Source organism: Tetrao urogallus (assembly GCF_951394365.1).
Source record: "Tetrao urogallus genome assembly, chromosome: 2".
Taxonomy (NCBI): domain Eukaryota; kingdom Metazoa; phylum Chordata; class Aves; order Galliformes; family Phasianidae; genus Tetrao; species Tetrao urogallus.
In genome coordinates this window covers 5531613-5549410 of record NC_136814.1, presented here as the reverse complement: position 1 = coordinate 5549410, position 17798 = coordinate 5531613, and the positions used below count along the sequence as shown (strand labels likewise).

Here is a 17798-nt window from a genome sequence, read left to right as displayed (position 1 = left end):
TGAAGAAAGGAGTTTTTGGCCTCTGTGGTACTGATGATTACAGGCAGAGCTATGCCCTTCACACTAGCAATTGAGAAAAAAACAAACAAATAAGGCTGCAAAACCACAAAAGGAATAACGAGACAAAAGGATTGCATGCCCCAACGTCCTCGGGCTAAGGATCCCTCACCAGTGAAACAATAACAAGGACTGTTTCGTGGCAGAAATTTGTCAGCTGAGGAATGCCACGGATTTTAGAACTTCGGGTAGAAATCACAAGGAAAGCCTGGATCTGGGAGAAAAATAAACGTTTGAGGAAATAACAGTGTTAGTCAATTATGGAATCATTTAAGCACCCCAATAAACGCAAGGGAAAGTAAAAGACCACGCCATTCCATGCTCTGTATTTCTCCTGGACCTCTCAAGCAGAAAAGAGATGCTTTTGCTGTTGCCCATACAACCCAAAATGCATCATCCAGAACACCTCTGCTGTACCAGTTTAATTGCAGATTAAGACTCAATTGTACACATAACACACGAGAAAGGACTTTCAGAGCTCATGGAAGAGCCCACAAAGGACAAGCTGAACTTTCTGTTAAGTAACAGGAAGTCCCAAAGAGCTGCAGTACTGCACCAGTGTTAAGATATCACTACAGCACGATTAATACAAAGGTGCAGCCACAGAGATGGAGGAGGAGAGATGAAATGCTTGCTTCCTCCCTGGCAGACAACTTACAGTGACCAGAAACAGTCGCAGCTTGGGGCTAACGCTGTGGGCTGGGTACGCTAGCAGTGACCTCAGAACACTTGTCTGGCAGTAAAACGTGATGAAAGCCAACTGAGCACAGGAAAGCTATTCCAGATGGCAAAATCTGCTTGAGAACACTCACCTGCCATCTGCACTAGGAAAAGGTGAGGGCACAGAAAACCCGCTGCCAGGAAGTTATGGCTCACAGGCAGATAAAAGGAAGAGAATAGGTAGGAGGAAAGGATAATGCTTTGAAGATCTGAATGAGATCAGGTGGGATTTTTCCTGCTCAGGATCTGTAATGGGGAAAGGCAGATTTACTCTCAGCTGGGGTCGTGCCCCACTGAACAACTTGGAGATGTTTCTTCCCTCTGCTTGAGTGCCAGACCCTCCTTGTGCACACCAGACTTCCTCTCCAAGCACCAGGAGCAAGGGCACCTGAGAAGCTACAGCACAACAGTTCCTGGCAGGGCCAACACCATGGGGCTGAGCAGCGGAGAAACCAGAGCACAGCTGAACCAGAAAGATGGCATCCTGACAGACCTGTTAGCGTGAACAGTGGCTAAATGCCACCATTCTGACAGGAGAGCATGGTAAACTGCTCACCCACACTGCTAGGCACAACCGCAGCGACAGAGTTCCTAACAGAGTAGGGAAACATACATCCACACCCACAAAGTAAATCCCACAAAAAAAACATACACTGCTTTCTTTGAGTTCATTCCTGTTCTGATCCCTAAATAAGCAAAACTCCCAAATCATCTCCCCTACCCCCGCTGCTTGTTTTTAGTTCACACTGCTACAGTCCCACTCCGCTCATTGTGCTTCATGACAATCATTGGTAAATGCAGTTTCTTTCTCTGTCTGAAGTGTGTGTGCCACTTGCACGTATGAAAGAGCTGTAACACAGCACAACCTGGGCAGAGGGGCATCTTATGCATGCTGTACATCATATATAACATAAAGCGTGGGGGAGCACAGAATTTCCAGAGCCAGTCCAGCGGGATCTGTGCACACCCCACCTTAGACAAGCTTTATTAAAGGAGGGGAGAGTCCAAAATGAATCAGACTGAAAAGGTTTGATGGATCTATTCTGATTTAAAACCAAAAGTCTTACTGTCGCAAATGGGAACGAAGCCCGCTGCTCAAACACAAACCTCGGGAGCTGCACAGTATGCTGAAAACAACGGTGCCATTTCTCTGAAGGTGCTAAACCTGATTTCCAGATACATTATTAACTACGATGCCATCTGTAAAACTGCAGCCTTTGGTCAGCGAGCTCTCTTTTTTCAATTATGCTACAGGAAGAAGTTTCTAGGATGTCAAAATCTCTCCCTCGATTCCTTTCCTTGCTATTTGATATGATTTGAAAGATACGTGTTTCATTTGCATAAGGTACCTCTGCTTCTCAGGAGATTTGAATTAGAACCACAGACTGGTAGACTTGAGCACCACATGAAATATGAATTCCATTATCGTTCCAGTTTTCATATGCTAAAAGGGCATTATCAGCATCTTAAAGCTCTTTAAGCCTTGTAGCTCAGAAGTACAAAACATGTAACATCATGTAATAATATTGTAAACATATGAGGACTTTGAATGACTTCATAGCATCTGCTTTTCGGTGGGATTTTATGGCTTTATATTATTTTGGCGTTCCTACCACTGGAAAATAAAAATGTAAACGGCACTTTAAAATACGTCATTAAAAATATCCCTTTTCTCCTCCAGCTTCTCAGAGGATTTAATCTTTTTGTTGTTTGTTTTTTTTTCCATTATTTTTTGTATGTAGAAGAGAGTTCTAAAAAGTATTATTAGATTGAACGCAGAATGTATTTCAATGCAGTACTGTAACGTGAGTTAATTAAACTAAACAAAGGCCACATTGCCAACGCTTTCAAAGGGAACAAAGAGATGATATTTTTAAATGAAATAAAAATTGACAATTCATAATAATATCTCTATTCTGATGACGAAGAAAGCAATCAGATACACGCAATAAACCTTAAACACTATTATTGTTGAAGCAGTCCATTTTCTTGTATCTTTTTCCCTTTCTTTTGCCTTTTTGTCTTATACTCCACCATCAAGCCTGATAACATAAAATGACTGTGACGGCAGGTGAAATGCTTAAGCTGAGAATTCCTTACATTTTCCACTTTCTCTTAGAAAACAATGCAGAAAAAAATATATCGTTTGTCACTGAAAGAGATGAAAAATAATTAAAACTTAGAATTGATCTTGCACCACCTGTTCTTTACATACACTCAGGCTAGAATCTGATATATGGAGAGTAATGAAAAGAAACAGATTCCTTCTGTGGCAGGAAAAAAAATATGACTTCTTTCCCCCCAAGGAGATTGAAATCAATATCTGGAGCAGACTGCTGACAGTATAATAACCACCCATCCTGCTCATGCACAGCGTTGCTCACTACAACCCACACAGCACCCTTAGGGAAGGTTTGCGGGGGCCTGCACCCTCCACGAGCAGGGAAGGAACATCGTTTTGGGCACCGTGCACTGATGTGGCACGACTCTGCTGCTGCACCAGGTGCTCTTTAGAAAACAAAAATCCCAGCACCTCCGCACTCCTGTTGGTGCACACGGCTGGTCATGATAGCCTGCAAGTGAGACTTCCTCCTGTTAAGCTTGCTGGTCCTCCATCATCACAGAATGGCTTGAGTTAGACCTTAAAGCCCCCCAGCATCAACCCCTGCCATGGGCTGGCTGCCCCCCACCAGCTCAGGCTGTGCAGGGCCCTATCCTCTCAAGTCCTGGAAGGCTGCAGTGAGGTCTCCCATCAGCCTTCTCCTTTCCATGCTGAACAAGCCCAGATCCCTCAGCCTTTCTTCACAGGAAAGGTGCTCCAGCCCTCTGATCATTTGTGCCCACTTCTAGACCTGCTGCAACAGCTCCACTTCCCTCTTCTTCTGGGGTCCCCAGGCCCGGACACAGCAATCCAGAGGGGGCTCATGAAGGCAGAGCAGAGGGGACAACCCCCACCTTCTCCCTGCTGCCACCCGTCTGTTGATGCAGACCAAGATGCAGTTGGCCTTCTGGGCTGCATCAGTGAAGCACCTGCTGAGAGCACCTAACCTTTGCCAGTATGAGAGCCTGGAAACCTCCCAGTCTGGCACTGCCAAAGCTATCACAGATGTAACCACGGGCCCTGGGTCCAAAAAACCACTCCTCTTCCACAAGCCGCATCTTCTTCCAGCGAGGCACAGAAAATGCTCACACACAGCCACTCACAGGCACATCACCTCACCTCTGTTCAGAGGCTTTCAAACAAAACCACCCCAAACCTGGATCCATGTAAAATATTTTACATGCATTCAATAAAAACAACATATTGTTTTGAACTTGAAAAAAACTGTGGCGTTCCTCCCTTATCAACAGTTAGCTTTAGCCAGCCTAAAAGATTTTCCTGTCCTTTGCAACATCTACTTGCCATAAAAATAACCTGAATATACTTTCTGCCACTTTGAAATCATTGTAGCTGTGGTAGAAGTGCTTTTCACTGGAGCTACAAATGGAACTGCCCTTGGACAAATACAGATGGACCACAGGAGGCTGACGAGCAGAATGTGGGTGCCAAAGCTCCTCGTCTGGTTGACATTTCAATTGTAAAGCTCACCTGAGTTCTGTGAAATTCTCCAGAAAATAAAGGCTTTTAAAGGGAGACTTCTTAAACCTGAAAGCACTTGGATGAAGGCACTGTTTTGGCTTTCTAGTCATAATCTGGTTACTGAGTGCTTCCAGCTAATTCCAGCAACAGTCCATCTCTTTAGCTCGGCTTTGGACATCTGAGTTTAAAAACCAATTTCCAAGTTTCTATTTCCACAGAACAGCCAGCATTTCTCTGCAAAAGGCCCAGAGGTGCACCTTTATTTTTCTCTGCAAAATATCAATACATGTTGGAAGCATATTGTGAAAATACATTCCAAATTTATGGCAAGACTATTCTGCAACAGCCCATAAAATGTCATCCGATCCATCCAGTATGGGTTGTTATCAAAGACCAAACATGTTGTATCTGAATCAGGATACTTTACTCCTATTCTGGGGGGGAGGAATTGAATAAAAGGAGTTGGAGCCTCTGAACTAGCTCTTCAGAAGCCACAATGCTCCCACACATATTCGTTTGCTTTTCTTCCCAAACAAAAAGAAAACATCTCTTCTAAAGATGCGTACAGAAGATTTGTTAAATCTCTTTTTTTCCCTAAGACGTCTGACCCATCTGCACTTGCAACTGAGAAGAAGTTCAGTTAAAAAAATAAATGCAGTTACAATTGCCATGACTCAAGAATAAAGATGTCAGATTTGTCATGAAAGATCTTCCTCCAGAAGTACCTTGTTTCTCTGTAACTACAATGCCATATCAGAGAAAGTAATTCTTTTGACTATATTTACAGCTGTACCAACGCAACCACTGCACCAACAAATCATAAATGCCTGAGAATGAAGCTGCAAAAAACGAAGAGCTCTTTTCAAAGCTTTGGAATATTTAAATCTCTCCAAGATTATGCTTTAAAATCATCTATTTTGGTATATAAATGCCCTTAAAACCCGGTTAAGCAAAGAATGGATGACATGACAACTACAAAGTAACATTTGCTCTCACAATGAAGACTCTTGAGTAAAACTGGGTTCAGCTATGATGGAAATCAGGCAGAATTCAAACTTCAAATAGGCAGTGACCAAAAGTCTGGCATCAGAGGAAATCATGTATACTGCAAATGATTTGAAAAAAATAAATCCCTACAGTCCATTCACAAGCATCCTTTAACATCCCACAGCTCATGTGTGATGGTTATTATAGTTCTTTAAACGTGGCATTCAAACAGGCCAGGATGCAACTACAGAGATATACCAGTTGAACAGGCTGAGTCTTGCTTGTAAGCTAAATCCCCGGATGCTTCAATACCCTTTCTGTAGGTTCTCATTACAGTACTTCGTTCCTTGATAGTACTTGAGCAAGAACCTGTTCCTGCACTTCTGGACTTGTCCAAAGGAAAATAAACCTATTATTTTCCCAGAAAGACCGTCACCCAGCCACAGGTTCAGCAGAGGTACCACTGTGCCACAACAGCTATGTAGGAGTGGCAGAATGATTCCATCCCTTTCCTTTTGCCCACCATCTCTTACACAGCTCCAGTGATCAGAATGAAGCTATCAAGACTTTCTTGAAACCAGGAACTGTGCTTTGTGCTCAGAACACAGCGACAAGTGAAACCGGTGGAGAGAAATCCCAAGTCAAGTTCAAATCATGTTAGAAGCAGCACAATAAGACGAAACGCTTTAGCCTAATCACAGAAGAAGAAAATTAATGGCTGTTTCTGTTATTATTCTCTGATGGAAAACCTGTCCTCCAAAGAGTTCAGCAACTTCAGCAGATGACGAGTGAGAGAAACTATCACATCCAATGACTTTATGTAGGGAGACAGAAAGAAGATGGAAATGAAAACGATGGGGGGGACAGCAGGCTTAGAGTAGGACATGCCTGTGTATTCACACATGCTGTACACTGTCCTGTAGAAAGACTGATCTGTTTGAAACTAAAGGCACGGTCATTACAACATAACAAGACTATTTCTATGCATACGAATAAAGGGGCAGCCAAGTGGCATATTAAAAACATGTACACCTCCCTAGTCAGAAAATAGGTCAGTGATCACCACTTATCCTGCTTTTTAATAAAGGGATTTGAGAATATTCCCTAATCTTATAACAAACACAGATTTTCATTATTCTTTTGTGAACTAGAATGGGTGCATTAAAGTAGTTCGAAAATAATATTTAAAAAAAAAAAAAAAGGGGCATCTTAGCTTGTCTTTTTTGTTTTTTTTTTTTTTCAGGTGCTCCCTAATAATATATAACTTCAAGTTACAGTAGGAAAAAGGGAATAATTGGCACACACTGTATTTTATTACTGATCTTGGAAAAAGCCACACCAGGTTTTTATGAAACACACACTGCTTCACATTGTTACATTCTTCAGGGTAATCTGGCTTGTTTCATATTTCTGGCAATAGGAAAGAGTGGTGAAATTGCAAAGACTTTGATTCTCCAGTCCTCTGGGCTCCCGTGCCCCAGAACAGGATTCACGCCTCCTTGGTAATACACACTATGGAGCTGTGAAGCCACACCAGCTATACAAAAAGGACACTGCAAGCACTCAAATCCCCTACTACACACATCAGCTGGTATTACAATGAGCACAGTTAAATTGGAGGCGTACCTACAGCTTGTGAAAGATGACACACACTGCTAAACCATCAAGAAACAGACATTTTTTCAAGGCAAACTTTCCAAGGATAACTGACAAAAAATTCCAGCTAGCTTCAAAGCCCCTACCAGTAACTAAGCAGAAATCTAGCTTAGGGTTGGAAAGGGGACCTTGAACTTTGCTGGTCAGTTAGTGGCTTCCACAGCTCCAGTTCTGGAGACAGCACAGGTCACGGATGGCTCCCATTTATCCAGTGGCTACCAGTGAGTCAGAGAGAGGGGAGAGGCAGTTCTGTGCCACCCCTCACAAGCTGGGATTAGCTTGGTAACACAAAAAGCAAATACCAGATGTAGAACAGAGAGATCAGGTAGCTGCTAGTCCAGTAGCTGCTACATGCAGCGAGGCACACAGGTCTAATATGGATCAAAACCACCGTTGTGACACTTACGATCCAGTTTTATGACTGGACTTCTATTGAATGGGAACTGCAGTCCCACTTTAGCTCTTTTCCAAGAGTTCTCAGGCAAAAAAAATGCTGTTTTATTGTACGTCAAATGCACTGTGGATGCTGCTGGAAAACAATTTAACTGAATTAGTTCATGCAAAAAGGGTTACATGAAATAGTGATACATAGTACATCCCTGGTTTATGCCCCATAATCTCTTCCCATTAAGAGGAGACTCTCCTTGGGGAATATGTATTGTTTTACCAGTTTGAATTTCAGCTGATTTTCTGTTTTTTCATCTTTTTGTCCAGATCCATTTTGCATCATGGTGGACTTTCAAACCTCCCATGGCTGAGTGTGTGCCCACTGACATGGAAAGCAACTAACACCACCTGCTCTGAAGGTACCCTACACATTCTTACACCCATAAGAGAAAAGGACTTGCAAGGAAAAGTCTTAATTTCCTTTTCCTCACACAAAAGGAGAAAGCATCAATTTATTTTCCCTGATCCCAAGACAGTGCGCTCAGAAAAAGCTAAAGAAAGTATCTATACCATGACTTAAAAGTGGTACTACCCTGCACACAGACTCAGCACAGCATCCCCTCTTACCATGGAGTTTAAATCAATGAGTCTTTCTATGAAATTCAGTAAGCTTTGGATCAGACACATCTTATTCAGGAGCAATATCTGAGCCCACGTAGAGGAACGTGTTCCACAATGTCTGGAAAGAGCCTTTTACTTACTTAGCACTTGAGCCTTTTAAATCAAGGGCAGGAAAAGGAAAAGTGCCAAGAACAACCCTTTTCTGACAATGTTGCATATTTTAATACTAGGTAGAACAGATGGTGAAATACAAGCTCTCCACTGAGAACTAAATGACAGTATCTAGCTGTAGGGGACAGTAAAGTATTAAAGAGAAGGAAATGCACAAATAATGAAAGTACATTTTGTCCAACTTGCTTTTGATGAGACATAAAATAAAATGTAAATAATTTCTATTAGGAGGAAATTAACATAATGACTTTGGTATTTGCAATCAGAGTGAGCTTGTATTATATAACCTGGATTTGTAATTGAAGTAGAGCAACACCATTTACCTGGATCTGAAGTAAGAATTACATGAATTCTGTTTTCACCATCAGTAATACAACACAAAACCAATACTATTAGCATGACTGATAATAAAGAAATGTGATTAGTCTCAACTTGGATTGGCAATAAAAAAGCAGCAGAAATGTTCCTCAGCTGTATGTGAACAAAGAGGTTCTATTAACCTGAGTTTGCAGTAAAGAAAAGCGTCAATAAAACTAACACAGGTTTGCAATTAAGCTGGTGTCAATGTGGTTGGGAAAAGAAGTTCATAATTAGGACAACAGTGTTAGTATTGACTTGAATTTTCACTAAAAATCATGTCTGGGTTTTAATTTGGAACTGTAAAATTCATCTCCATGCTTTACAGAAGGCGACTGTATAATTATCAACTTGCAGTTACTTTACAATTAGAATTACTTCCATAATGTGTTCTTTTTTATATAACCATGTGTGTGTTATAAATGGGCTCCCAGAAGAGTATCCAACACAGAAAATTAAACTTCCAAGTTTCTTTACAAAGGCATTAGTAAGGATTTAAATGCTTTACCCTCAGAAAAAAAATGACTGCTTCAGCAAGACCTTGTACTTCCGCTCCAGATATTGGTTTCCTTATTAGAATTACTAGTTTTAGTTAATTACTAGCTACATCTCTATTAATGGTCTCACATATCATTTTGTGCCCATTTGTTGTAAATACTCTCGATGCTTCTAGTGAACATGATCAAGAGAGTACTTAAATGGACGTAAACGGGTTGTTTAATCAGCCTTGGGCACATTAATACAGAAAGCTAACAACATGAAGCGTGCTTAAAGTCACTTTGGAATCTGACTATGCACTTTCTTGCACTTACTCTCCTATTTGAGTGCAAGTCTAACACACCAACACAACACCCAAAGATAAGGAAGAAATGTCTTTTTATAAGAAATTTCTTTTATGTGCTATTTCCATGTTTTCTCACAACAGAAAGGAGAACGTGAGCCCAGCAGAATTCTCTACCTCATTCTATTTTATTAGTAGACTTACCTCCTTCTTCTTCTTGTACTCCTCCTCCTTCTTTTTCTTTTTCCTCTGCTCTGGGAATCAAAGGTTTCTCTTCTTCTGTTGTGTCTTCTTGGTTCAACAATGGCTCTGAATAAATTTGATAAAAAGATGAACACTATGGCTTTTCAGAACTGACACTGCATAAAAGGATTAACAGATACTAGAGAGATCATCATTAAAAACACTGGAAAAGGATCATTCCCCCCAGGAGGACAGACACAATAACCATCTTGGAGAAATGCAGGGGGCTGCATTTGAGAGCAAGGCCTTGATCCTCTAACGTGCTGAGCTTTCTGGGATTTAGTACAGAAAGCCCCACGTGCCTGACTTCAGTTATGGGCCTTTACCAGGACTCATCACCAACCCAGAGACACACATACCCAAGCCCTTTGTTGGACTGGGGTCAGAGTGTGCTGTGCTCCAAATGCACAGGACTAAGTGCTTGTCATGAGGAACAGGAAACTCTGTTTTCATTTCTCTGTCTAAAAATGGCAGTCATTAACAACTCAGCCTTTCTCACAGAGAAGCCATAGCTACTGCCCTGCTCTGGGTTTGTCTAGTCTGGAGAAGGGGAGGCTCAGGGGAGACTTCATTGCTCTCTGCAACAACCTGAAAGGAGGTTGTGGCAAGCTGAGAGTTGGCCTCTGCTCCCATGTAGCAGTGTTAGGATGAGAGGGGATGGCCTTGCATTGAGCCAGGGGAAGTTCAGGTTGGCTGTGAGGAATAATTTCCTCTCCCAGAGAGCGGTGAGGCAGTGGCACAGTTGCCCTGGGAGTGGTGGGGTCACCTGGAGGTGTCCCAGAGCCGTGGGGATGTGGCACTGAGGGACGTGGGCAGGGGGCACGGTGGGTTTCTGGGGATGGATATACGATAGATGATCCAGTGGTCTTTTCCAATCTTAATGATTGTATGATTCCATAAGACTATTTAGCTCCACAGTTTAGCTTTAGTAGGTATTGAGAAGGAAAGGGAATTTAAATGCTATTGGTAATATCTGAGCATTAACTAGCTTTATGCATATGCAGTACCTTCTATTTCCATGCAGGAGCTTTGGGAATCTGCCCCGGTTTTCATCTCCTCCTCCACAGCATCCTCCTGTTGTCCTGTTAACGTGACAAATTGAAAATGACATCAGCACGAGGGCTGTGCACATGCAATGCAGGTTCAGCAGGCACAGCACGAATCTAACAGGCAGCATGGTACTCTTCAGCCACACACTGCTTTCTTCTATTAAATGAACAACATTAGAATTATTTTATATGTGAAAAGACCACTTACTAAGCTTCAAGCGTTAAGTATGTTAAATGCCTGGTCAAAACTGATCCTAAATCAATTTTTTTTTTATTCTTTCATAGCTCAGCCTCAGCAAACTGTTTCTCACAGGAGCTGCTGCAAAGCACCCGTGCTTGACAGTCAGCTTATCAGAAGGAACAGAATAATCCCACAGGCTTTTAGAACAACAATGACAGAGGGAAAAAGAAAAAAAGAAAAAAAAAGAGGCAATAACAATGATGCTATGCACTCTGGATCAACGTGGTTATAAACCCGTGCATTTGGAGATGTGCGTCTTTGCCAGCAGTGCCAGAAATTGCTGCACAAGCCTGATGTGGCATAGAAACACTGCTAGCTGGAAGCGCTTTCCTAAGGCAACAGAGGTCAGGCTAAAACCCAGTGGAGCCTGGAAATGGAAGAATCAAGGTTCCCAACTGGTTTATTACCTGTATTTTCAGGAATTTTCAGAGACAACTTTACCTTGGGCTTGATCTTGCTCACTCTCCCTCGTGCCTTTGGAGACTTTCAGGGAGTCTGAGGAAACAGCAAACACACAATCACATGTACTGCAGTGGTTTTAGGCTGGAAAAGTCTGTTTCTTTCCTCAGACACTGGCAGCCCGAGATTTGTACTTGGCATTTTGATACTCAGGCAGCACTTCTAGCTGTTTAACCACAGCCCTGTACACTGCAAATACGTTCTCATGGGTCTCAATTATTCAAATTGATTTCAGAATCTGTCCTTTTACTGAGTAGCTTCTGGCCTGCAGAAAACAAAATAAAACAAAACAAAAAAACTTTAAAAAAAGAGTTGCTGAAAATGAGAAGTACAACCAAGACTTCTATGAACTGGGTGTCACAAAGACACTATGAGAAACAAAATGAACCACCTACTTGATAAATAGACCTCTTTTCTCTTCAGAACAATGTCAGTGCTTTTCAAGGTTGGATTTCCACAAGGTTGACAAACATTGAGTCTTAAATCCCAGTGCAAATCCCAGCCTCACTGCACCAAATGACAGAATTCCCAAGATCACTGCCGTGGCCAAAACTCCTTTTGCTTCTGGGGAGTCCAACAAAACGAACTGCCTGAAGCCAAATCCTGAACCAGTGGCACAGTAAGCTTTAAACTAGACATTATAAATCCAATCCCTAAGCTATCTGTGGTCTTCATAAACACAGTACATTATTTCTGTTGTGTCAAACAACATTTTGTGACAACAGCCACTCCTTAGTGATGTATGAAGTGCAAAGATCTACAGCGTACGACAGTAAGTTACTCAATGACAGGCTTGTTATGGCTCTATTTCTAGATTGTCTCTTTCTATAATGCAGCAGAAAGAATCTTACAATACGTAACACCAAAGGATGCTCTGGTAAAACTCTGTTCCTGAAACTTGCCAAGAAAAATCTCCAATGGGTAAGTGGGAAAGCTGCGTTGCTAACATCTGATCCAAATTTAATAATCTGTAGAAAAGGTATGCACTGAAAGTGTGTGCCTTTAATTAACTGCAAATAATCCCCCAAGGCAAATATTTAATTACCTGCACAGCTTCTTACCTCTTTCATGGCATGACAATAAGTTTATAAATCCAAGTTTGAAAGTAGAATATCTCACTGCTGTACAAGTTGCTAAAATTTGCTCTTGCTGCACCTTTTTTCACCCTATTGTGGACTTAAAATGCTCCTTACTGCTATCAACTGTGCTGGACTTTCATACTGGAATGTCCCACTGTGCTGTGAGTTGCAAGGGATTACTGTACCAGCCTGAATTAGAGCAAAAATCAATTAGAATCTCATCAAATTGCAGGTTCAGTCAAAAAATGAGTTGAAGGACCTCTTGGTTTTCCGTGAGAATGGCACTAAAAATCTGAAGGGAATTTGTCAACGTCTAGGACAAACTTCCAACCCATTGACATTCTGGTTTCACTGATGTCTTTGACAAAGTCTGCAGGATAACTAGCAAGTCAAAGTCTGCAGCATTCGCAGTTCATATTCAGAATTACTATAATCTCTTATTTGAATGTTTGTAAATGGTAGTGTGCTGACAAAGCTGGAATCAGAAGTCTTCTGTCTTAAGTGCCCCAGCCAGGGCCCTCCCAATAGCCAAAAGTGATAACTAAGTGTGATATTACCTGCTTTGGGTGGGAGGGATGCACAGCTGTCTGTCCCACAAGGTCCTTAAAATTATTTCATCTTACATTGATTGCACAGTACTTCATACTGCCAGACCTGTGCCTTTAACCTCAGTCCACAGGTGCCACCTTTTCTCCCAGAATGAGGAATGGCTCCAATTTCATGCAAAAATCAATCCACAGCATCAGAGGAACAATTACACGCTTTGGTCAATAATAACAAATGGAGCTTAAGGAGCCCTGTGCTTCGCAGATACAAGCTCCCCAGTCACTGTTGTTTGTTGTGAAGCATCGTGTAGCTCATGGCAAACTATACTCACTGGGCAGCATGGGGAGCTCCCTGCATTTCCACCCTATGTCACTGCACTCAGCCAGAGACCACCTATGCCATTGGACACATCTTCAGATGTTCCCACAACTGTCTGCATGCATTTTATTCTTAGGAGGCTGTAAGTTGGTGTTAAGCTTTCATTTTGGATTTAAACAGTTTTCTAATTGTTCCAGGGTTCGAGAAAGCAATTTAGTTGCACAGGATTCAAAATTATTCCAGGCAATACAAAACATTCATTTTGCCCATATTATTTTTTTGTCAAGCGTGCTTCTGAAAAGAGCAGAACACGAGCAGGAGTTGCTGCCTCTCTGAAATGAAGCCTCCTGTTCCTACCTCAGCAGCAGAGATCGGCCCTTGCATTAGCATGTAGATTCTGAGCTTCAAAATCTTTAAGGTCAAGATCGTATCAAAGATTTCTTCTTTTCAAATGCTAATACTAGATCAAACATTCAAGCCCAAAGGCCCAAAGACGGATTTACTTTTCGGATTTACAAGAATAAAACAAGGCGAAGGAAGAAATCCAGATTTATGAAGAAAAACTCAGCCAGGCACGAATAAAAACATAAAACTAAATGTGCAGGTAAATAAAAGCTGCTCCCAAATTGGATATGAAACAGGAGCGCAGCATCCATTTCAGTTGGCAAGCAGTGGTGGGAATCCCACTAATGCTGAGCATATACAACTTTCTATCTCCAAGACTTCAGTAGGGTAGAGGTATTCCTCTGGAACAGCTGGTCCTCTATGCTGACTTAGCCCTTTAGAGCCATACAGAACTGGGCATAAGCCAGGATGATAGTCCTAAATGATTCCAGGTCTGCATATGCTCTGGACATCCCCCCAGCCTTCATCCATCACTAAATGCCTGGGGAACTAAGTCTGATTTTTAAATAGCATAAAGCAACGTCAGTTGTCTCCTAACACAGCTACTCATCTGTCAAGTTGTAGTAGGGAATCCAAGTCAGGATATGATTTCACAACAAGGTATGCTTACAGATCTTTTGATAACAGATGCTGGGCACCATTTGCTTTGGGTAATGACACATCAGAGCTGTAAGGGTTTGTATTCTGCCAACCAGGACTGAAAGCAATCGGTGTTCCTCATACGACACTGTAGCTTGTTCCTAATGTCATCACTGCTCACATGAGAACAGAACGAACATGACATTTGCTGACATAAATGAATCAAAGATTAGCCACTTTCACTGACTGCACATGAAGTACCGGAGTGCTTGTTTAAGGAGTGACCCTCTGATTTCATCAAAGCTGTATTTATACAGTGGCTACAGTGAAGGTGTCCACATAAGGAGCACACACACTGCCCCAGCCTGCTCTGCACATCTCCCTTGTATACAAACAGTTGTACTGTGGGGTTGCGTGGCTAAACGGACTTGGGAATTAAACCCAACCTTCAAAACCAAGGGAGAACATATCTGAACTTGAAGTAGGTCACGTTCTCATCACATCTAGTACACTCCGTTCCAATGTACCAACTGTATGTTGAATTCAACTCCAAGAAAATGGTGTAGCTTGCAATAAACTAGCAATCCTACCCTTCCTGCCAATAATCAGACGCTATTTTGCCTAAATACTGCATGAAACCCAATGCTTTTCCTTGTCATTCATAGTTTGTATTTTTTTTTACTGTACAAAGCAACACTGCTCAAAGAAAATTTTGCAAATGCTCAGAAGAGGAAAAACGGTAAGATCTGAATGTTAAACGGTTTTAATGATCTCTTAAAATTCACTTCCCCAGCTACTCTCTGTACAGCTTATTTACTGAGTCATTTCTAATGTGCAACACACCTGGGTCCTGCGCACAGCATAGATAAATCACCACATTTTAGGGAGCGGTAAGAAGATTAAAGAGGGAGAAAGCTGGCCATTATGAAAGAAACAGGTTCAGTGCATTTTATTTTTTAAGCATGATACTGTGAAAAATGACTGGAATATTTCCAGAGTGAAAGAAATCAAGCAGGCGTCTAAAATTACAGGTAATGGTGTGCACGGAGGCTGCCGCATGATTAGGGTATTCTTTTGCCTCATAAACCGAAGAAAATGTGTTAAAATGAAGTACTATAAAACTGTGATTTATAAGAAGTGAGGGAGATATTCTTGAGCTTTGACTTTAAAATGTTATTTTTATATCCACTAAGATTTCATTTTAATCTATCTTTATGACAGATTAGATTTATTTGAGCCCGAGTTTATACGGCCTTGGTAAAACAGACCTTTTTAGGAGCAACAACCTGTAGAGCAATTTTCCCAAGTGTTCAGGTGATGGAGCGGTTCATCTCCACAGGTGGGGTTAAACGTACATCGCTCCCACTCGCTCCTGCTTCGAGCTGCAGGAAGGACATCTCCTCTGACCTCACCTTCTGCCCACAAGAGAGAGACCAGGCTCAGCTGGTCTGATAACCGTGGGCATCCTGCTGCATGGCAGGGCCTGCTGCACAGAGCACTGGGAAAGGAAAAAGCTGAGAAAATCCAGGCTGCCTTGATTAGACCCTTCCCAGGAGAAGCTGAAGGTAGGAGGGAGAGGATGGGAGGAATAGGTGCTCCCATTGGGCTGATGGGAGCACAGCTGGATGGCTTCAGGTCAGCTAATATTTAAAAATAAGTAGGATTTAAATAAACCAGCTAAGGAGATTAGCGTCAGCTGTTGCGGCTGCCTGTACAGGGAATGTTAGAGCAGAAATATCTCCTCAGTAGTTTATGGTCTGAAGACACAATGCTACAGGATTGGTGAAATTAAAAAAGAGAAAAAAAATTGCATCACGTTCAATTCAAACCCTCCATTCTGGAGGGTGCTAAGAGAAGAGGAGTTTGGTTGGATGCTGGTGATTGAAAACAAAAACCAAACCACACCATTTAGCCTGTGCTATTTGTTTCCATAGATATCATCCCAATCAAGGGAGAGAAAAATGTTATCTCCATAGCTGGCATGCAGAGGCACAGCTACATTTGGGGGTGTTGAAACTCTTCTATTTAAAAAGGCTCTTTTTCACTTACCCATAATTGAAATTTTTCAGGCTGAAATTTTCCAGGCCTAATCATAGCCCAAGGGTGAAGTAAAAACATTTCATTGGTAGCTGCTGAGCGCTCAGCACTTCTGAAAATCAGGTCATTCATTTAGATGTCTTAATATATACTTAAGAGCTGATTTTAAACACCTTTTTTTGAACACATTGGCCTTACAGTCGATTTGTTTCACTCACTTATCAATGCCTAATTTATGATGATTTACACAGCTACCCCGAATTGGAAAATTCTATATCTCATAGTTTATCCCTTCTCTATCATTTACATCTTTTTGATGTCAAGATTTTTCCAAGGTGAGAACTACAGCTGGCCAAACACAAATTACACAGCCATTACATTTTACAGGCTTCTGGGTTGCACAAAGTGAATTTTTAGGGCTAATCTCTAGCCCAGGCATATACCTAATACTGCTTCTGACAACATAAACCCTTCAGCTGTCTGAATCTGACTCCATTTCAGAGAACACAGAAATACAGTGACTTGCTTTAACAGCACTCCTGCAGGAGCACGGAATTTGGTGAACACCTGGAAATAATTAATCGCTACTTTATTTTTAAAATTGATTAGCATATGATTTAATTTAGTTGACCTTCCTACGAAAATTCAGTGCTTACTCAGTGCTAATGAATTAAAATCAGTGCATTGTGCACAAGAAGTTTCCCATGATTACATACATAATGGGAGTTCACCCTTTATCTACGCTCAATCCATTTCTGTCTCTCATTTTCCTGTCAAAAAGCCCCACCACTCAGTCACGGTAAGCAGCAGTCGGCAGGATGGGTATCTGAGGAGACACACACTCAGGTGCACTCAGTCCATCTAAAATGAGTTGGAAGTCCCAGCCCAATCTTGTGTGGAGAGGCATATTAGGCTGAGTGCAGCCTGTCTGATATGTGTTTTATCTGCTGCATAAACATTAATGACTTTAATCACTCTGTTCTGACTTCCACTACATAAAGAGGAGCATCTTGGCATTGAAATACTCTGTGCATAAAGGACCTACTTCCTCATGCACAGTAATGAAGCACTGTGAAGGTGCTGCTGAGAGGTGTCAGCTCTCCCATCAACAGCTAATAGAAATGCATGTGAGTTTTCAAGGGTAAAATCACAACGTTTCTTTGCTGTATTTCCAGACAGTGGAGATAGAAACTTGGCACAGACGAGGAGAAGATACCTCTACAGCATAACTTCAGACATCTTGATCTTCTTATAATACGACTATTCTGCTTTTTTCCTGAGGACAGAGCACTCAGAAAACTCCATCTGCTCAAAGGCCGCATGCAAACTGGGCCCGCATGAACTTTTTTTCTGGACAGTATCTCTTCTATTATGGATAACAGAAGAGAAATGTGCTCACAGGAATGTGGGACATGTAATTCCACAGTAGATTTTTATTTTTTAATCAGAGTTCCTGAAGGCATTATTCCTGCACTGTTCAGAAGATTTTATCATGTACCATATTTCTACGGTCTCATACTTTCTC

At 41.7% G+C, this 17798-nt stretch overlaps 1 protein-coding gene across 1 annotated transcript in view; it reads right to left on the bottom strand.

The window, feature by feature from the left end:
* Nucleotides 1–17798, bottom strand: part of MACROD2 (mono-ADP ribosylhydrolase 2) — a gene marked incomplete at its 5' end in the record, with an annotated part of 837700 nt that overhangs the window by 27577 nt on the left and 792325 nt on the right. The window contains 3 exon segments of the mRNA XM_079550710.1: nt 9522–9626; nt 10568–10642; nt 11292–11345. Of these exon segments, the coding sequence (XP_079406836.1) occupies nt 9522–9626; nt 10568–10642; nt 11292–11345 (234 nt within the window).